At 42.6% G+C, this 22,243-nt stretch overlaps 1 protein-coding gene across 4 annotated transcripts in view; it reads left to right on the forward strand.

The window, feature by feature from the left end:
* The window catches only part of PRDM10 (PR/SET domain 10), a 94,970-nt gene that overhangs the window by 67,822 nt on the left and 4,905 nt on the right, over positions 1–22,243 (forward strand). For all 4 annotated transcript variants that reach the window (XM_029957181.1, XM_029957182.1, XM_029957184.1 and 1 more), the window contains 10 exons: positions 633–980; positions 2,425–2,580; positions 8,648–8,827; positions 9,738–9,848; positions 10,821–11,021; positions 11,694–11,837; positions 12,217–12,387; positions 14,062–14,202; positions 17,587–17,758; positions 21,269–21,372. In XM_029957181.1, coding sequence (XP_029813041.1) covers positions 633–980; positions 2,425–2,580; positions 8,648–8,827; positions 9,738–9,848; positions 10,821–11,021; positions 11,694–11,837; positions 12,217–12,387; positions 14,062–14,202; positions 17,587–17,758; positions 21,269–21,372 — 1,728 coding nt within the window. The remainder of the gene's footprint in view (positions 1–632; positions 981–2,424; positions 2,581–8,647; positions 8,828–9,737; positions 9,849–10,820; positions 11,022–11,693; positions 11,838–12,216; positions 12,388–14,061; positions 14,203–17,586; positions 17,759–21,268; positions 21,373–22,243) is intronic.

Here is a 22,243-nt window from a genome sequence, read left to right on the forward strand (position 1 = left end):
GCTGACTTGCTCCAGCCTTGTGTGTATGACTATTCCTGCATCATTTCTTCTAAATCTTCAATTGTTATTCTAATCCACTCTGGGACTTGTTGTTTCATACAAATCCTTGATTGGGAATGCTTTTTTGGCTGTTACTTAAATTCTTTAAAAAAAAAAAAACAAACCCACATATCCATAAATACTGTGAGATATAAAAGAAGTTTGTCTTTTCAGCATGAACTGCTTTGAGGCTAGCTTCATTTTTAGTGTCTTCACCAGAAAAATCTTCTTTCTTTTTTAAAAAATGTTTATTTTTTTATTTTTGAGAGAGAAAGAGAGAGAAACAGAGAAAGAAGGAGAGGGAGAATCCTTAGCGGGCTCCATGCTGTTAGCATAGAGCCCAGTGAACCCTGAACCCTGAGATCTCAATCCCATGAACCCTGAGATCATGACCTGAGCTGAAATCAAAAGTCTGATGCTTAACTGACTGAGCCACCCGGGCGCCCCTGAAAGACTTCTTTCAACTGTGTGTCCCAGAGTTTAATTTTCTGGAAAGTCTGACTGCAGAGATCATCCTACTTCTCTATAAAGGTGCAAGCTGCTTATGCACGTGATTTCCTTGCTAAATAATCATATCTGTGTGTGTCTTTCAGAATGCAGCTCTTCAGCATCTGTTTATCCGGAAGTCCTTCCGGCCTTTTAAGTGTTTGCAGTGTGGGAAGGCCTTCCGTGAAAAGGACAAACTGGACCAACATTTGCGCTTCCACGGGCGGGAGGGCAACTGCCCCCTGACCTGTGACCTCTGTAACAAGGGCTTCATCAGCAGTGCGTCCTTGGAGAGCCACATGAAGCTCCATTCAGACCAGAAGACTTATTCTTGCATTTTTTGCCCAGAATCCTTTGACCGCCTTGATTTGTTAAAGGATCATGTGGCCATTCATATCAATGATGGCTGCTTCACTTGCCCAACCTGTAAGAAACGATTCCCAGATTTTATCCAGGTGAGTGTCTACTCCTGAGATTCCCATTCGCTTTCTTCTTTGGTAGAAGACACTTCAATAATTGGGAAATTGAGACTGCCTGTCGCCTGCATTTTCATCCCTTCTTTGAACTTCACGTTGAGAACAATATTTCTTCAATCAAGCTACTTTTGATAAACAAAAGAGATTCTCATGACCCTCAATTATCCAAATCAGACATTAGCATTTAAATAGTTGTTTTATTACAAGTAACAAATACCCAGATCTGATTATAATTTTTACAAAGTCTTTCTTAATCTTTGCCAGTACCCTCTACTCATAAAATATAGAGAGCCTGTGGAAGACATACTCCCATTTCCTGGCCTGGAAACATTTTCTCTCTACTACTGTGGTATCCTGTCTTGCTTTACTAAGGTCATGCATTTTGGAAGGAAACAAAGAGAAAGTTGGTATATAATATACTTTTGTGTCAAGCACTGACCTCCTTCCTTGGACTATATTCTGGAGCAAAATAGGTGAGGATAAATTCCAGAATATTCATGATTTCATTTGGACTTCAAGTGATGATATATTAGTTCTATGCTAGTCAATAAGTACTTAAATATAAATATATAATGAAAAATATTCTCTTTTTTAAAAAATTACCCAAATAAAAGGAGATCATAGTTCTGCTAGTGTTCGGACTCTTGGTAATTTTATCACTTCATACAAACAATTAGAAAAGTGGCTTAAGGCAGACTCCAATGGCAAAAGAGACTCAAAAAACAATGAAGCAAAATGTCTTATAGAAATACTTTGATATGACTACTTAGCTTTCATTCACAGCTCTTCTTCATTGGGTATTTATGGCTAAGAGAATGCAGAGGTCATATTCCTTTATTCAAGTTATCTAAAAGTACAGGGAATAAGCCCCATTAAGTAGAAATGATGCTGGTATTGTATTCTCATCAATAGGTAGTGTATTTTATATCATCCAATTCATGTCTTTATTCTTCAGAATGTGATTTAATAGAAAGATATAGAAGGACCAATTACTAAAAGGGGCTAAATTGCTTCTGTACATGTTGGAGGCAGGAAAAAGTGAGAAAGAATTATTTCTTTATCTTTCTGCAGATAATTTTTAGCAAGATTCATTTAAATCCAAGGGAACTCTGCTTTTAATCTTAGAGAGAAGGAAAAATGGGTCTTATGTGATCGGGGCTTTGACTAAGCAAGTACTCTTTCTGCCTCTTCTTCAAATTAAGGTTAATATTTGTAAGGCTTTCTGGCTACTTGCTCTGTTTGTTTTGTGACAGGGATACTATATGTGATTGAGACCAATTATCAATCACATCTGATTGGATCACACCTCCAGGTTGATGAAAATCCATGGTAATGTGTTTGGCTCCCTCTAGTGTTGATAAGCCACCTTTTGTCATTTCCTCTGGTGCGAGTCCTCTGACTTTTTCATGTCTTCAACTGCCAGGTGAAAAAACACGTGCGAAGCTTCCACTCGGAAAAGATCTACCAGTGTACGGAGTGCGACAAGGCCTTCTGTCGTCCCGACAAATTGCGTCTCCACATGCTGCGACATTCAGACCGCAAAGATTTCCTGTGTTCCACGTGTGGGAAGCAATTCAAGGTATGCAAACAGGGAACAGCCTGAGGTAGTTCTCATGCTGCTGAAATTATGTCAAGCTAAGGACAAATGCCTGTTCATTTCATCAGTTAGTCACCTACATACAAAGAGCTGAACTTGAGATGCATTTTATGTCTCGTGTTTGACTTATTATTATTATAAAATGAAGGGAAAAGCTCACCTTAATTTCCCCAAATAATTAATCCAAATTGCTGAATAGAGTAATACCACATCTTTTTTTTTAATAAAATTTTAAAATATTTTTTATTTATTTTTGAGAGACAGAGAGAGAGACAGCATGAGCAGGGGAGGATCAGAGAGAGAGGGAGACACAGAATCCGAAGCAGGCTCCAGGCTCTGAGCGAGCTGTCAGTGCAGAGCCCAAGGCGGGGCTCAAACCCATGAACTGTGAGATCATGACCCGAGCCAAAGCCGGACGCTTAACTGACTGAGCCACCCAGGCACCCCTTCCACATCTTCTTAAAAGAGCTAAATGCATAATGAACAAAACTAAGCTGCTATTGAGGAATTCCTAAGAGAAGGATACATTTACTTACCAAATTAAGGGATTTTTATTGAGCACTTATGAAGTATTAGAGCCTGGTAATTGAGCTCTTAAAATCACAGGGAAATCTATAGAACGCTAAATGGCTTAGACAACTTTGGGGAATGGTAACGACTCCAAGGATTGAAATAACACATAATTGGGGCCTCTGGGTGGCTCAGTTGGTTGAGTGTCCGACTCTTGATTTTGGCTCAGGTTGTGGGATTGAGCCCCACACTGGGCTCTGCACTAAGGAAGCTTGCTCGGGATTCTTTCTCTCCCTCTTCCTCTGCCCCTCCCCCATTACCTTGTTTGCTCTCAAAATAAATAAATAAACATTTAAAAAATAAAAATAAAATAAGACATAATGAGTATCAGTTACCTGGCAGGAATTTAGAAGAAGCAAAGGAAAAACCCACAGGAGAATCAGATAAGAGTTAAACAAGTAAATGTGGAAATAATGAAGTATCCTTCATTTGGAAATCAGATGGTTTGCATTCACTAGCGAAACTCCAGTAATGTGGTTATATATCATGCTGTCATAGAAACTGGAAAAGAATCAGAAGTGGATGCAGGAGGGAAAAACTAATTTGAAAAAGATACATTACATAGAATGTGGAGACAATAAAGAGAAATAGGGAGTAATTTTCAGAGTTTAAGTTGATATGTCGTGGGATATAATCCTGATAGCTTTCAATATACAGTAGCATGATTTAGAACTTTGCAGAGAACTCTAATGTGAAAGGTGTAAATGGGCCTAGTATTTTTTGTTGTTTTTTCATGAAAAAACAACACCAACAGTATATGCAAAAGGAAGGATCCCTGTCTTATGATGTTAACCGGTTGGCCATCTATCCATCCTATCTATTCGGTATTTTTTAATAATCTCTTCTGTGCCAGATGTCATTTTTGCACCAGGCACGTAAAACGTAAAACACCTTGCAGCCTTCATTTCCTCCTTTACCTTCACCCAGTGTGTTCTTTCTCTCCAATCAGAGAAAGAAACCCAGTAGACTTATGTGGTAAGGGATTTTCTTATAGGAAAAGGAACTTCATTAAAGAAGAGAAGTAAGGGTCTGGCAGGAAAAGTTGGAGTCCTGGAGAAGAGTCACTGAGGCACCCTTCTGAAGCCCTGGTCTGGGTGGAGAGCGGGGGTTTACCTGGGAGTCTGGGAACCCAGGCATCTCCACCGGGCCCAGCAAAGAGAGCTGGTGCTGGCGCTGCCTGTGGCAGTGGACACAGATTTGCCAGCAGCGTCTGCTCCCGGAAAGAGGGCAGATGGCTGAGTGGGAGACAGCGAGGATGAGCAGGGCTGTCCTGCATCTGACTGACCCACAGCCTCATGGCCACTGCTTCATTTCTACCTTCCAGTCTGGTGTGATCCTCTTTCTTAGCAAAGACTAACTGGGAACCACACTGGGAAGGGGACCCATGTAAATGTAGTCAGTTCCTGTTAGCCAAGTTGACGAAGTATAAAAGCACAGTGTATCTGCAATCCATTTTTCAGACTGTACTGAGTTATTTTTCTAGAGAACTAATCTGATGCCATGTCCTTTCAGAAAAACCCTTTAATTTTAATTAATGTTCTTAAAGTTTATTTATTTATTTTGGGAGAGAGAAATCGTGAGCACACGCGAGTGAGCAAGGAGCAGAGAGAGAGAATCCTAAACAGTCTCCACACGTCAGCACAGAAGCCTGACTCGGGGCTTGATCCCACAAACCATGCAAATCATGACCTGAGCCAAAGTCAAAAGTTGGACATTTAATCAGCTGAGCCACGTGGGCACCCCAAAACCCTTTAAATAGCCTCCTAGATAGATTCCAAAGTGCTTATCACTTAAAAGCCACCACCAGGGGCACCTGGCTGATTCATTTGGTGGACTGTGCATCTCTTGATCTCAGGGTCATGTAGTCAAGCCCCATGTTCAGTATAAAGTTTACTTCACTAAAAAAAAACATCACCACAAGATTTGGCTCCTATAGCAGAATTTATAGAGTTGTCAAATCACTAAATTGTACACATCAAACTAATGTAACCTGTGTGTCATCTAAACTCTAGTGTTTTTGGGGGTGCCTGGGTAGCTTAGTTGGTTGAATGTCCAACTTGGGCTCAGGTCACAATCTCACAGTTTGTGAGTTCGAGCCCTGTATCCATTTCTCTGCTCTCAGCATGGAGCCTGCTTCAGATCTTCTGTCCCCCGTCTCTCTGCCTCTGCCCCTCCCCCTCTAAAAAATGAATAAGCATTAAAAAAAACTCTAGTGCTTTTTTGTTTCACATGTTTTTTATTTTGAGGGAGAGAGCATGTGGGTGCTCACATGAGAGTGGCGGGGGGGGGGCGGGGGAGAGAGAGAGAGAGAGAGAGAGAGAGAGAGAGAGAATTCCAAGCGGGCTCCAGTCTGTCAAGCCCAAAACCTGCTGCAGGGCTCTATCTCACGAACTGTGAGATCATGACCTGAGCCAAAATCAAGTGTTGGCCACTTAACTGACTGAGCTACCCAGGTGCCCCTCCCCTCTAGTTAAAAACAGAATCTGGCTCCCATTTAGCTCTGCAGTTCCCCCTTCCACTTTGTACTCTGTTCTGCTGAACTGTGTGGTTTGCTTATGTGTGGCATGCTGCCTCTCCTGGTGGCTTTGTGTCTGTTCTCCTTCACACCCCACCCCTGCTTGAAATATACTTTCAGACTCTCTCATCATTCCACTGACTCATCAGCCGGGTTATCAACCTTCATACAGGGGCATATCTTGCTGCCCTCCCCTCTGCTGGATGAAGTGCTTCTGCTTCTCCTGTGTGTTGCCACAGGACCTTTACTCGTGATCCTGTTGTAGCACTCATACTGGATTGTAATTGTCTGACTACATGCTGCATGTGTAAAGACAAGGCAGGGCCTCTGGTTTTCAGGAACTCTCAGGTTTTTTTTATAGAAAAAAACTTTTTAGGGGCACCTGGGTGGCTCAGTCGGTTAAGCATCCAACTTCCGCTCAGGTCATGATCTCATAGTTCATGGTTCTGAGTCCTACATTGGGCTCTGTGCTGACAGCTCAGAGCCTGGAGCCTGTCTTCGGATTCTGTGTCTCCCTCTCTCTCTGACCCTCCCCTGCTCACACTGTGTCTCTCTCTCTCAAAAATAAATAAAAACATTTAAAGAATTAAAAAAAAATTTTAAGGTTTATTTCTCAGAAGGTGCGAGGGGGGAGGGGCAGAGAGAGACAGAGGGGGACAGAGGATTTGAAGTGGGCTCTGTGCTGACACCAGAGGGCTTGATGCAGGGCTCGAACCCATGAACTGCAAGATCATATCCTGAGCTGAAACTGACTGATGCTTAACTGACTGAGCTGCCCAGACACTTCAGGAGCTCTCAGTTTAAAGAGGGAATTAGAGAGGCTGCCGGGCTGGAGAACTTGGTCGGAGGAGCGTGTGACTCCTGACATCAGAGTCTTGATTCAAGCCCTGTGTCAGGTTAGAGATTACTTAAATAAATAGCACTTAAAAAAGAATTATTACTGCTTCTATAATAGATAAAAGAATAAAATACCATGAAGATTAACTCTGACTTGGGATGCACGGGAGACGTCATAGATAAGGTGACCCTTGAATTTATGAAAGGGTGGGGAAGAGTTAGCCTGCTAGAGAAAGGGATAGGAGGAGGAGGGAGGGAGAAAGGGATAAAGATGCCCCAGGGGCATTTTATTTATTTATTTATTTATTTATTTATTTTTGGGAGACAGAGAGAGACAGCGGCGAGCAGGGGAGGGTAAGAGAGAGGGAGATACAGAATCCAAAGCAGGCTCCAGGCTCTGAGCTAGCTGTCAGCACAGAGCCCGAACTCACGAACCATGAGATCATGACCTGAGCCAAAGCTGGACGCTTAACCAACTGAGCAACCCAGGCACCCCCCCAGGGGCATTTTAAAGCTGGGCTGAACTAGGCCACAGGCAGTGGGCATGGAGAAGAGGGCCCATATTCAAGACAAACGTCTGAGGGAGAATTGGTAGGACTTTGTGTGATGAAAGCCTGATGGGTAGACATTGAGGAACTGGGGTTTGTAGCTTGGGGGGCTAGATGTTTGGGAAAGTTGGTGATCCCGCAGCAAGATTTAGGCAGGAGGAGAGAGTGGGGGTGTGATGGATTGGTCTTAGGGCTGTTAGGACGGAAAGGCCTGGCTGAGATTTGTCCTTCGGCAAACGTGTCTGTTTCTGCGCGCAGAACATGGAGACGTAGTAGTAGTAGGCTTTTGGACTTAGGCAGTGATTCAGTAAAAATAAATTGGCCTGTTTAAAGGGAATAGGTGGGGGAAGAAGTAGAAATGCAACACGTCTGAGGTGGGAGGGGACGCCTGCGTGGCTCAGTTGGTTGTTAAGTGTCCAACTTCCGCTCAGGTCATGATCTCACAGGTTCGTGGGTTCGAGCCCTGCCTCAGGTTCTTTGCTGACAGCTTAGAGCCTGGAGCCTGCTTTGGATTCTGTGTCTCCCTCTCTCTGCCCCTCCCCTGCTTGCACTCTGTCTGTCTCTCCAAAATAAATAAATGTTTGAAAAAAAATAAACAGACTAAAGAGAAATACTGTTATTTAGGGCAGTGTTTGTAATCCAGACTTTACTGCAAACTAGGAGACTCTCAAATTATTTCCTGAGCTTTCCAGGAATGAGGTGGGTGGGGGTAGGAGGATAGAGCAGCTGGGTGCTATGCACTGCAGCAGGAGGGGGTGGTAGGTGAGGGGTGCCGAGCATAGAAAATCTGAACTCAGTGTGGTTCCTGATACTTGGTGGGCACTTTAGTTAAATGCACTGAAAAAATGAAGTGGTTAAATAAAAGGCCCTATATGGAAGCATGGGGAGGACTGCTCAGGTGGGCAGGTTCAAAATCTTCATAAGACCAGTAACAGTTTAATCATATGTGTAAGAGAAGAGAGCTGGATAAGGGAGCTGGCTGGCATCTGTTTGAATTTGTTTTTACTCACGATGGGCTCTGCCTGATTTTCTCTCTATGGACTCATATCAACATGTATCACTAGATAAGGTCCTCAAACTAAGACCTGTGACCTAGACCATTTGCTCCATCTACAATGGGCAGTAGAATTGTTTACTTGAACCTCTAAATCCACAAGATGAGAAATTCTTAAATTTATGTGGGATTTAGAAGAATATCATAACATTTGCTAAAATGTGTGGGAATAGAGCATACAGGTGGCTTTGTAAATCCAGTATTACTTACAATCCAATATCAATTTGTCTTGTAGTTCTTAATACCAAACTTACTGCATTATCCTTTGATCTCGTCCACACACACATGAAGTCTTTCTTCTCAGAAACCAAGGCTCAGTGGGACACACTTACCTGCTAGTGGACAGAGTAATCCCTGGTCACTTTTGCCAGGTCCTTGTACACAATGGCACCCTAGCAACACGGGTGCATCACGGCAGGTTGTGCTTACTGGTAACTCGTATTGCTTTTTTTAATCCCTTTATTGAAAAATTTTCTGCCCCTGTTCCCGACTCCCCTTGCCTTTTCAAAAATTCTCTCTAAACAGCGAAAAGACAAACTACGGGAACATATGCAGAGGATGCATAACCCTGAGAGAGAAGCCAAGAAAGCTGACCGCATCAGCCGCTCCAAGACGTTCAAGCCTCGCATCACGTCCACGGACTATGATAGCTTCACGTTCAAGTGCCGCCTGTGTATGATGGGCTTCCGGAGACGGGGCATGCTGGTCAGTGCCAAACAGCTTCCAGACCCACCGTTTCTGTTTGTGGGGGTGGCTTTTGTGCAGTATTGTGTGTGAGATTTGTCAGTAGGTTTTGTTAGTGGTTAGGGGAAAAGCCAGACGTGTGTAATGCCCAGTTTGGAGTTCTCTCCTTTCCAGGCTCCCTCTGCCCTCCTTCGCCACAGCTCATTTCTGGTGACCTCTTGGGAGAGGTCTTTTTCTATCACTTTTCATTACTACTTTTCTTTTGCTTTGCCCTGCTCAATCTCTGCTCTTCTAGTTTATTTCCCTCTTCTCTTTTGTGTTCCTGAACATACTTTCTGGTGAGGTCTTTTCTTCTCTCCAGCTGCTCCCTTTTCCAGATGTGAAACGACAATAGAAGGAAACTGCCCCTCAAAGCCGGGTATGTGAACCCAGGTTAGCAGACACATCAGGACAGCCAGTTCACTGCCTTCAGTTCATTTTGGCCTCATTACGGTTTTGGCAGAATATATTTCTGCTGGGAGCAAAAAACATAGGGCATTATTTGCAATTTAGAACCTGAGTTTGTATCTTACTGAGGAGGAAGGCTAGGGTACTAAGAAAATGAAGGACAGGCTTGCATCAGGAGACTTCCAACAACGAAATTTCGTGCTAGTGTAATTTTCAATTTTCCATCAGCGGGTCTTCCCTCAGAGTGTTAATGAAGTCTGCAGTGACCCAATTCCCCTTCAGTAATTTGCCGAATTACTGTTAGCTCCTGTTAACGGTGACTGTTAAGGCTTGGTGTCAGATGGAGCTGGCCCCAGGCCCTCTTGTTTTGGGGCACTGCCTCAGAGAATGCCAACTTCTAGCAGTCCAGACCAGAGAGGCATTCGGTTAGTGTCTGTCTGTGTAATGGGCTCCCTTTTTCTCATTTGTTTTTTTACCCCTTCAGGTAAATCACTTATCAAAGAGGCACCCAGACATGAAGATAGAAGAGGTGCCGGAGTTAACTCTGCCCATCATAAAACCCAATCGCGATTACTTTTGTCAGTATTGTGATAAGGTAAAAGGAAACCTGTCTCTCCGGGAGCCCTGTGCGGAGCCCATTTGTCTGCGTGTGTAAATACATACTCGGATCTTACAGTTACTCTTAACAGATGGTTCCTTCTCTCTCGGTAATTTTCCATTCAGATGAGAAAGGGCTAGAAGCACAGCCTCATTTTAAGCCAAAAATTTTTTTTGAAGCATTAGTTGACTTTGTGTTTAATACTTTTCCTTCTTTCCGTGATTTTTGTTATAAAGGAGATTTTTGTTATAAAGGCTTACCAGGAGCTTAGTATATGAATTCACTTTAAAATTCCTAAGCTCTAAAGTGAAATTGTTCATCATCCTCCTTATAAAATATACAGGAGGTTTTGGATTTCTAGAGGATTGAGTAGGATGTAGAGAAGTTTTGCGATGGAAGGCTCTTTGTACTATTTCATTCTTACTTTTGTGCAGTTACAGAAAGACAGAATATACATGTGTTGTTTCATTGGAATATTATTCCCTTATACAATATATATAGTTGTGTTAGCTTAAAACTAGGAAGCTTTTTAAAGCCTAGATTTACCATTACAGGTACTAGTCACTAGTAGACTTGCCATTTTGGAGGATTCTTTGTCATCCAGTACTAGTAAACATTGTGAGACTTTTTGCAGAAAGGCAAATGGGTTGAACCAGCCTTTGAAACAATCCTTTTTCTGTGACTGTGTATCTACCTCTTAAACTTTAGGGTAAAGCATATTTTATTATTACTATCTTAGATATATACATTCCAGGAAGATACCTAGCATATCTATATTGTGTTCTTATTTTATTTATTTAGGCTATATCTTTATTATCCCTTAACATATCTGTTAGTATATTTTATTTTGGGCCACATGAATGCTTTTTCTCATTTCTCATACCTAACAGTGGAATTGTTAGATGGTTTGCTTTAAGTAAGAAAGTGGAACCCTATACCGCTTTCATGGTGGAGCATTTGAATTTGCAGGTTTATAAAAGTGCCAGCAAGCGAAAAGCCCATATTCTGAAGAACCATCCAGGGGCTGAGCTCCCACCAAGCATTCGCAAGCTCCGTCCAGCTGGCCCTGGAGAACCAGACCCCATGCTGAGCACCCACACCCAGCTTACCGGCACAATAGCCACCCCGCCTGTCTGCTGCCCTCACTGCTCCAAACAGTACAGCAGCAAGGTATGGGGAAAGGCATTGACTGCATCTGAATCAAGGTCGTTATTTAAGGAATCTCTTAAGGGAAGGTGGCGATTCACTACTTATTAATTGATGGGGCGCTAACGGAGTTGTTTTCCTAGGTCAGGTGGCTAAGGAGCTGCTTCCTGAGGATAGGGAATGCAAGTCCAAAATGGGAAGAGAAAACGCGGAATTTCCCCGGTTTGTGTGTCTCATATATAGCCTGAGCACTCGATTGGTTTCCTCTTCCCTTGTCTGTGAGGGTCTTATATTTGAGTGTTCTATGCTCATAGTTTATGAACTCAGGCTTATAGAAGTACTACATAGGAACTTATATGATAGATTTTGAAAAGGGGTCATTCTTGGTTGGAGGGAGGAGCTCTGATTGATTGCTGTACGTATTGGTGGATTAGGAGATGCTATGAGGTATTCTGACCTTGGTTGACATTGTGGGGGTCACGTAAGTGTTCAATTTTTTCTCAGCCTCTTCCTTTTCTCTTTCATACCATTGTGCTGCTTTAGGAAGAACAGGCACGGAATCAGTGACACTCCTTTTTTTTTTTTCCTTTTTTTAAGGCATTAAAGACTTTAGGAATCTTTGAAGGGTTTACTTTTGAGAATGATTGAAAACAACAACTTCTAGTAATTATTCTTGGTTTTGCTATAATTTTTCAGACCAAGATGGTACAACACATTCGAAAGAAGCATCCAGAATATGCCCAGCTCCCTAACACCTTACATACACCACTGACAACAGCCGTGATCAGTGCTACCCCCGCTGTGCTAACCACAGACAGTGCCACTGGAGAGACCGTGGTGGTAAGTGTGTGACTGATAAGGGCAGTTCACCTCCTTTAGTGCCTACCACAGCTTCCAGTACCATAGCTGTGTCTATCTTGCTATTTAATTAGCTGTAATGCAGCCTGTTTTCCTTCAGTTTTCTGCACAGGGCATTATGCTTACGGTTGGTTGGTCTCCTTGTCGATGCTTTCCAAAGCTCTCTGTACAAGAGGTAGCAAGAAATGTTCAGTACTGCTCCTCTGTGGCAAGAGGGTAACTCCATTGGGCCTGACATAGACAGATATATAGGCTATCTTCCAGCATCTTCTCACCTTTGGATTTTATTCTATCTGAGCTCAGGGCTACTTGTATAAGCAGTAGTGTTACCAGCTAATGTGTTTTTTGGTGACTTTTCTAGACAACAGACCTCCTAACCCAAGCCATGACTGAACTGTCCCAGACCTTAACAACAGACTACCGAACGCCGCAAGGGGACTACCAGAGAATTCAGTATATCCCTGTGTCACAGTCTGCATCTGGTCTTCAGCAGCCACAGCATATACAGCTGCAGGTCGTGCAAGTAGCTCCGGTACGGTATTGCCCTTGCCGCTCTTTACCTCATGGGCGCCATATTGCCACTAGCCAATATGGCAGGCAGGCCACCACAAGCACCCGACCCTCAGAGCGGGGGCTGGACCCCATATGATGTGCTCCTGCACTTAAGTTCTGCGTCTAAGGCATTTGTAAAGCTCTCCCTGCCACCTGGCTGTAGAGGGCTCTGGACTTAGTGTCAGATTTCTCGCAACAGCAGCTTAGAGATTTTAGGTTCGAGTGTACACCATCATCCCATGCCGTTGCAGGACGGTGCTATGTGAACTCTTTGGGAGCCTCTTCTGAATCCTTGAGCACCAAGTATGTGGTGAGGATCCAGTTGGATAAGTCCCTATGTGGGCATTCAATGACTAATATGAGTGGAAGGTTATGAAGAGTAATTGCGAGTTTTGAGTGTCAGTCAGTACGTTATTACTATAGAGTATAATTGTCCCTTCTACCAGATAATTAGTAGCTCATTCTCACCAATTAGGGAGCTAAAAGAAGGAATCCTCCCCAAACTATTGTTTCATTTAATTATGCTGAGGAAGTGTACTCAAGGTACAAATGAACAAACTTGTTGCTTTGAAATCATTTGGTCTCTGAAAGTTTAGAACTTATACCAGAGTGGGAAATGGGGAGTTGCTACTGTCATTGCCTGTTCTTTACCATATTTTCCTTTGGGAAAGTTCTTACTTCAGGCTTTGGAGGAACCTATGAATCCCTGAAGTTGCCTGTAGACTATGATCTTTATGTACAGTATTCTAGAAAAAGGGACTGTACTTTCACCAGATTTTCAGAGATGTCTGAGATACATAAAAGGTTAGGAAACACCATCATAGTGGGTCAATAGTGACAAGTTAAAAGCAAATTCTCTTCTTTGACCTTTTTTTTAACTGATCAAGAGTTGGTCATTAAATTTAAATGAAACTTAAAGGAAAAAGATTTTTGATTCCTGAGAGCTTCTCATTCATCTTATTATAAGGAGCTTAATTCCCTCTATCTCCTTCTCTTCTAGAATTAAAGTGTTAGTGGCTTATATTTTATAAGCATAGTATTAATTAATTAATTAAATTAGAGCATGTACATGCATGTACATGAGCAGGGGAGGGACAGAGAGAGAGGGAGAGTCACAAGCAGGTTCCACGCTCAGTGCAGAGCCCTATGTGGGACCTGATTCCATGACCCTGGGATCATGACCTGAGCTGAAATCAAGATTTAGAAACTCAACCGACTGAGCTACCCATGTGCCCCATATGAGCATAATTTTTAGAAGTGTCTTCTTTTCTGGGGTGCTTAGGTGGCTCAGTCAGTTAAGGGTCTCACTCTTGATTTTGACTCAGGTCACGATCTCATGGTTCATCAGTTCCAGCCCCACATTGGGCTCTGTGCTAATAGTGTGGAGCTTGCTTGGGATTCTCTCTCTCTCTCTCTCTCTCTGTCCCTCCCCCACTCATGCTCTGTCTCTCAGAATAAATAAATAAGCATTAAAAAACCCCCACTGTCTCCTTCACTAACATATAGCAGCTTGGATTTGGTGTGGGCTCTCTGGGAGTAAAGTTGGGCTGTGAAGTTCCATCTGCTCTTCTGCTGGGATATTGTTCTAGCTGCTTATTTTCTCTAGAAGGATCTCCCTTACCCTCGATCAATGTGCATCTGGTTCTCCCTCCAGGCCACATCCCCTCACCAGTCTCAACAGTCCACCGTGGATGTTGGCCAGCTCCATGACGCTCAGACCTACGCCCAGCATGCCATCCAGGTGCAGCACATCCAAGTCACGGAGCCCGCTGCCCCTGCCCCGCCGTCATCCCAGGTACGCTCTCTGGCTTCCCCGGGGGTAACACGGCCTGGGAAAGTTTCATGCAATGGGTAAGATTTTAATAAATATTTTTTGAATGGATGTAGCTCTGCTTTCTCAATCACAGACTGTATATCATTCAAATACAATAAGACTCCACAAAGTCACTGTTCCAAAATTCAAGAAACACCTTAGCAATTGGATACTATCAGACAGTCCTTTAGAACAGGAAGCAGAGTACCTAGGATGTAAAATCACAGGGCTCCGTTTGGTTAGGGGAAGCTAATCACTGAAAGCAAGTGTGTGCACAATGCCAATACGAAAACTGGAGGTTGGGGGTGGGGGGCACGTGGGGGGCTCAGTTCATTAAACCTCCAGCTTAAGCTCAGGTCATGATCTCGCAGCTTGTGGGCTTGAGCCCCATGTGAGGCTGACAGCTCAGAGCCTGGAGCCTGCTTTGGATTCTGTGTTTCCCTCTCTCTCCGTTCCTCCCCTGCTCACATTCTGTCTCTCTCTCTCAAAAATAAATAAACATTAAAGAATTTTAAATAAATAAAAAAATTAAATAAAAGTGGAGGTGGGGTGCCAGAGTGGCTCAATAGGTTAAGCGTCCAATTCTTGATTTCGGCTCAGGTCCTGTTCCCATGGTTCATGAGTTCAAGCCCCACATTGGGCTCTGTGCTGTCAGTCTGGAGCCTGCTTGGGATTCTGTCTCCCTCTCCCTCTGCCCCTTCCCTGCTTGTTGTCTATTTCTCTCAAAACAAGTAAAAATAAACTTAAAAAAAAAAAGAAATAGGATATGAAGTGAAGGTATCTGAACCAGAAAGGATGCATGTAGGCTCACCTCTGCTATCCACTGGTTCCAGGACAAATGTACAAATGAAGGCCCGCATGCCATATTTCTAGGTAACTGAAAGTTTCAAATCAAGCTAACAGACTGTTAAATATACATTCTTTGCATTGACATGGATGGAGCTACAGAGTATTACGCTGAGTGAAAAAGACAGATAGCTTATGATTTCACTCACATGTAAAACTGAAGAAATAAGACAAATAAGCATAGGGGGAAAAAAGAGAGGCAAACCAAGAAACAGCCTCTTAATTATAGAGAACAATGTGATGGTGACGGAGGGGAGGTGGGTGAGGGGATGGGTGAAATAGGTGGTGGGGACTAAGGAGGGTACTAGTTGTGATGAGTACCGGGTGCTGTATGGAAGTGTTGAACCTCTTTATTGTCCGCCTGAAACTAAGATTACACTCTATGTTAACCAATTAGAATTTATTTATTTATTAAAAAAATTTTTTTTTAATGTTTATTCCTTTTTGAGAGAGAGAGAGAGACAGAGCAAGAGTTAGGGAGAGGCAGAGAGAGAGAGAAGAAGACACAGAATCCGAAGCAGATTCCAGGCTCCGAGCTGTCAGCACAGAGCCCGACATGGAGCTCGAACTCACGAACTATGGGATTTTGACCTGAGCTGAAGTCGGATGCCTAACTGACGGAGCCGCCCAGGCGCCCCTCAATTAGAATTTAAATAAAAACTTAGGGGCAGCTGGGTAGCTCAGTCGGTTAAGCGTCCAACTTCAGCTCATGTTATGATCTCAGAGTTCATGAGTTCAAGCCCTGAATCAGGCTTTGAGCTGTCAGCATAACTGGAGCCTGCTTTAGATTTTCTCTCTCTCTCTCTGAAAAATCAATGTTAAAAAGATTTTTTTAAATAAAAATTTAAAAAACACTCTTGATACGTACATACACTCTCATAATAACAAAATTGAAAAATACATGTAAAGTAACAATTGATTCTAAGTCACATGGACAGAGTCAATTCAAAATTGCTTGCATTTCTGCCAAATGCTTGGGTGGCACTCAGGCTGGGGTGGGAAGAAGTGGGAGAGAGGATTTCTTCCCCCGTTTGCTGGCTCTTTGCCCTTTTGCTGGCTGCAGAAATCCATAGGATAAACATGCACTTTCTCGGCCTTCCTGTTTACTGAGGGGCGTTGGCAATGGGAGGCTCTGCCGCTTGTCATCTGACAGCCTCTCCCCCACTTCTAGTGTGAGGTTCAGCCGCTGTGAGGTTTCTGCTACTACTCCCAGTCCCAGATAGGCTGCCTCTGTCCGTAAGGAGCCCAACCATCCCCTCACCCAGCATCGCACTGCTACGTTTCTCAAAGAGGCTGGAGGGACTCCTGGGAGTTCCTTTTCAAGAATATGGGGGCACAGGGACAGCCTTCCCCAAGACAGGTCCCCCTTCCTTCTCACCCAGCCTCCAGCCTGAACCTCGCAGGGCCTTCTGTGTACCCACGTGGACATCCGGACCCACACTTCTCAGCTTTTTCCACATCCTTGCAAATGGTGATCCCATGGCCACCCCCTTGGTTCCATGTGCCCAAATACCAATAATGGAGCCTAAAAGATAGGACCCAAAGGTCCAAAAGGTAGGACTCTGGCAGGATGACAGACCCAGGGGAAGACACCTGTGCAGCCCTGGAAGTGGGCGCAGGCAATCTTCACAGGGAATGGGGGACTCTGGTTCCCAAAGTGTCACCTATGAGGGGATACATATTCCAAGTCCATGGTCTAAGGATGGGTTTTGCCAGGGGCTAAGGATGATGTGGATATATGGGTAAGTTGTGAGCATTCAGAAGAGGGAAGGATTATGTTTAGCAGGGAATCAAGGGTATTTCTGTGGAAGTGGTGTTTGAATTAGGTCCTGAAGGAGGGGTAGGATTTTGACATGGTAATTGGGGAAGGCATTGTGATCTGAAAGTGCTCTCATTGTGAGTAAAGACACAGAGGTGGGCAACGGGTGTATTTAAGGAAAACTGTTTAGGTTAGTAACAGAAAATGATGTTTGAGAAAAGAGTTGGAAAGGCAGTTTGGAACTGGCAGATGGAGGGCTTAAACACAGTCGATGGAGCGTGGGCTGTATCCCGTGGACAGGAGTAAGCCTCTCCACTGGATGTCTGTCAGCGTGCCTGTGTTCATCTCCACTAACTGGGTGGGTTTTCCCAGTGTTCTCACTGGAAATAATAATTCCTGGGTTCTACTTCAGTTTGTGTTACAGATTTGCTTTGTGACATAGGCGAGTCCTTGAGCTTCTCAATTTTTTAAATCTTATGTAATGAAGATAATTATACTCTCATTCATGTATCTTTCTAATAAGCTTGGTGAAATTAATTTGGGGGGATATTCTTGTAGGTAATCCTTTGAAAACTAATTAGGACTGCATCGTTAGGATTGCTTTTCATTAATCTTATTCTTATTGAAAATACCATTATTTTAACAGTGATACTTTCAGTGTTTTGATTCATGTTAGCCAGATTTATTTTCTTCAGTTATTGTGAGTCTTAACTATATTGAAAGTTCATTGTTTTCTACTCCTGCTTTGTCTTTCTCTCTAGGTATCTGGACAGCCCTTGAGCCCTGCCTCCCAGCAATCCCAGCAAGGGCTCAGCCCCTCCCATATACAAGGCAGCTCCTCCACACCCAGCCAGACTCTCCAGCAGCAGCAACAGGGCTCCTCCGTACAACACACCTACCTACCCAACGCTTGGAATTCCTTCCGTGGCTACTGTAAGAAATGGGGACAATGCTACATAGCTCATGCGTGGAGAAATCTACAGCCATGGCTCATACTTTCATCTGCTTTAGAATAGGTTTTTTGGATTAAAGTATCATTAACCATTTTCTACAGTCTATAGTGCATGTACTTGAATGAGTTTCATGGCCAAGTTCAAGGCAGCATTCTGATCTCAGAGAGCCACCCATTTCAGAGACATGAGGAATACTGCCAGAGAAAGTTGAGGCAGGTAGACTAAAGAGCAGAATAGGTAGATGTAGGATATGTTGACTGTCTTCGTATCAATGGATGTGCTAGATCCTGGGTATACAAAAAATTTATATTGACGTCCATATCAGTAACACCACACTATAATAATGTTAGCCAATTTCCATTAAGCTCTCACAGTGTTCCAGGAAGGATTCTAAACCACATATATATTGCATTCAGGACTCACAACAACCTACAAGTACAATTATTTTTCACTATTTATTTATTTTGAGAGAAAGAGAGCTAGCAGGGGAGGGGCAGAGAGAGAGAGTGAGAGAGAGTGAATCCCAAGCAGGCTCTGCATTATCAGCACAGAGCCGACGAAGAAGGGCTCCAACTGTGAGATCATGACCTGAGCCAAAATCAAGAGTCAGACATTTAACTGACTGGGCCACTTGGGCACCCGTATAAGTACAATTGTTATCTGTGCTTTACAAATAGGGAAATTCAGACACAGAGTGACTTTCCCAAGGAACATAGCACCTAGCTTCTCAAATACCTAGATGGTTGAAACCCAGACAGTGTGACTTCAGAGTTTATGCTCTAAACCACCCCACTGTGCAGCCTCTCCTTATAAGATGGTCTTTGGCTGAAAGATCATTATCTAGTAGAGAGAGAGAGAGAAAGAGAGAGAGATGAGTAGTTGCTTTCACAGCTCTGCGATTAGTGCTATAGAAGCAGTAAAAGGCTGGCTGTTCAAGGTAACAGATTTGGTGGGGATGATAGCATTGGATATGAGCTAGAAAGTATGAGATCTTTATGGTCAAAGATCTGGAGAGAGGAGCAGTTCAGCCTCAGTAGTAGGGACTACGAGCATCTGGCGCGGAGAAGAAAGGAGGCCAGTGCTGATCGTTCTCCTACTATTGATTTCCTTCTTTAAGTCCGTCTCCACTGTTACTGATCTTTGGCCATGTTATATAGTTTTGGTATAGAATCAGGCTCAAACTCTACCTTTTAGTTTTTTTTACGATCTATTCTCTTAAATACTGGTGGTCATAACAAAGGCTTAGTCTTGTTTTTAGTCAGGGAAAAATCCCTACTCATGAAATACCAGGAGGACACTGGTAAGTACACTGACATTTACACTAAGTTCAATTCCTGTCAAAGAAAGATTGCCATGGTAATAATAGTATGAGCTAGTATTCTGACCTGAAGAAAAGATTCTGGAATCAAAAGTTTTTTTAATTATAAAAATTTTTAAGTAGGCTCCTTACCCATTATGGGCCTTGAACTTGTGACACTGAGATCACGAGTCACATGTTCTATCGACTAAGCCAGCCAGATGCCTCTGGAATTGAAGTTTTTTTTTTCAATTAGGGAACACATTTAAAATATTCAAAAATATAATAATAGAATAGTATAACTTCAGTTATCAACTCAGAGTCAATTTTGTCTCCTCTGTAACCCCATCATTCTTTCCTAGATGCCCAACTATATAATAATCCATATTATTTCATCCATAAATATTTTCTAAAATGCAACTCCAGTACTGTTCTACACTTAGAAACAAATGACAGTAATTCCTTAATAGCCATCAAATATCCAGTGTTCATGTTTTTGTTATTGTCTTGTAAATTTTTTGATAGTTGGTTTCGTCAAATTAGATTCCAAATGAGGCTCATGCATTGCAATTTGTTATATCTTTTGAGGGTTTTCTTAAAGATTTTAATTTTTAAGTATTATCTGCACCCAATCTGGGGCTCAAACCTACAACCCTGAGATCAGGAGTCACCTATTCCCCTGACTAAGCCTGCCAGCTGGCCCTTGAGTTGTTGGTGTGTTTTTTTTTCAGTGTTTGTGTTTTCTTTCTTTTAAGTTGCAACTTATATGTTGAAGAAAAAGTCATTTGTTCTGTAGAATTTCTCACATTCTAGATTTTGCTATTGACATTCCTAAATTATCATTTAAGATGCTTTCCTCTGTCCCTTTTATTTCTTGTTGACTGCAGGCTTGATCAAATTCAGGTTTAGTTTTTTTCCCATAAGATACTTATGGCTGGCGGTGTGTACTTTCATCCAGAGGCACATAATATTGGTTCTGCTATTTCACTAGGAATTACAACGTTGTCATATTCTGATTCTATCACTTTTCACTAACTTATCAGCTAGGAAACTTCTTTAAAGAAAAAGTTTTTGTCTTAACAGATGATTCTGAGGTACAGTTTGCACAGGAAGGTACAGTTTATACTTAGATATCCAGTTCATCTCCTTCATTTACCAATTTTCAAAATAATAAGTTTTTCCTAGTATTATCCATGGTGACTAATGAGAGGTATGTGTGTGTGTCTTAGTGTCATTGTGTTCTCATGAATTTCAACACGTTGGATACGTTTCAAACCATTGTTACCTTTACTGAGGCTAAGATTATGCCAATTTGGCTAGTGGGGGCATCTTCAAAGTGGCCTCTGTGTCTTTTCTGTATGACTTGTAGTCATTTTTAAACATGTTTTAAATGTTTATTTGTTTTTGTTAGAAGAGAGCGCATGCGCTTGCACGCGTGAGTGAGGGGCGGGGCAGAGAGAGAGGGAGACACAGAATCTGAAGCAGGCTCCAGGCTCTGAGCTCCGAGCTGTCAGGGCAGAGCCCTCACAGACTGTGAGATCATGACCTTAGCTGAAGTCGGATGCTTAACTGACTGAGCCACTCAGGTACCCCCTTATAGTCTTCTATAGCATCTTGCATGCTGCTATGATCTCATGTTCTGGGCTCATCTTAGAGGGTTTCCTGTACCATCTCAGGAGTCAGCCAGAAGCCAGAAGCTTTGGCTCCTTTTAAAGGAAAGTATTATATAAAGATCATCAACTGGATGCTAGGGTGAACTTTGTTTTTTATTTGTGTTAATAACACTCTGATGAAATAGAATTCAAGTTAGCTTACATTGTGATTACCAGGCAATAGTGGATACATTTGCCAGTGATTCAAATCTGAATATAAAAAAATAAAAATATCGAGCTAAGAGGTAAACCTTTGCAACTTATTTCAAGGTTTTAGAAAATCATTGAATATTTGTTTTATGGGTATTCAAAGGCTCATTTGGGCGAGATGCATTGATTTTTTCTGCTATTTGATAATTCTCTGCTAACCTATGATCATTCTTATCAGAATTTCAAGAAATCATATCATTATAAGATTCCTACAGCATGCAAATCCATGAAAATGTCTCACTGGGGAATGTGGCCTCTGGTTAGATGTTTGTTTCTACAACTTGGATTTAAATCTGAGACCACTGAAATGTGGATATTTCCTGTTTTTCAGCATCTGAGATTCAAATGATGACGCTTCCCCCAGGTCAGTTTGTGATTACAGATAGTGGTGTGGCCACTCCTGTCACCACTGGCCAAGTGAAGGCAGTTACACCGGTAAGTTATCTGCTCATGAGGGCTTTCCTGTCCGTCGTACTGCACCACTCTCCCCTCCCTCTATATCCTACTCCTCAGCTTCCTGTATCTGAGTTAGAAGTACCTCCTCTGTATTACCATAACCCCTTGTGCTATATTATAATCCTCATTTTAATTTAATCTATTGGTTTGCTATCTATAATTTCCTAGCAGACAATGATTTCCTTGAAAGCTATGTCCTGGTGTTTATTTCTTTATTCTCAATGCCTTGCACAGGAGGCTGGACTATAGCAAATGCTCAATAAATACCTATGCAATTAATAACTATAATGAACCTCCTATGTCCATATACCTACAGATTCACAACTGATCACCTTTTTATGTGCTTTGTGGAAAGTATTCATGACTCTTGGTCCTCAACTGGGGTTGGGAAAAAATAACAGAATGAATGTTATGGAGCTCTTTTTAACTTTTTATTTTATTTTAATTTTTTAAAATTTGTTTTTAAGCTTTTTTATTTATTTTGAGAGAAAGACAGAGAACGAGTGACCATGCACACAAGCTGGGGAAGGGCAAAGAGATAGGGAGAGAGAGAATCCTAAGCAGGTTCTGTGTTGACAGTGCAGAGCCCAATGTGGCGCTTGATCCCTTGAACTGTGAGATCATGAACTGAGCCAAAATCAAGGATTGGACATTTAACCAACGGAACCACCCAGGGGCCCCACTTTTAAACTGTTTTATTGGGGCGCCTGGGTGGCTCAGTCAGTTAAGCAGCCGGCTTCAGCTCAGGTCATGATCTCACGGTTCGTGGGTTCGAGCCTTGCGTCAGGCTCTGTGCTGACAGCTCAGAGCCTGGAGCCTGCTTCAGATTCTGTGTCTCCCTCTCCCTCTG

This window comes from Suricata suricatta, chromosome 11 (genome assembly GCF_006229205.1).
Source record: "Suricata suricatta isolate VVHF042 chromosome 11, meerkat_22Aug2017_6uvM2_HiC, whole genome shotgun sequence".
In the NCBI taxonomy this organism is placed as follows: domain Eukaryota; kingdom Metazoa; phylum Chordata; class Mammalia; order Carnivora; family Herpestidae; genus Suricata; species Suricata suricatta.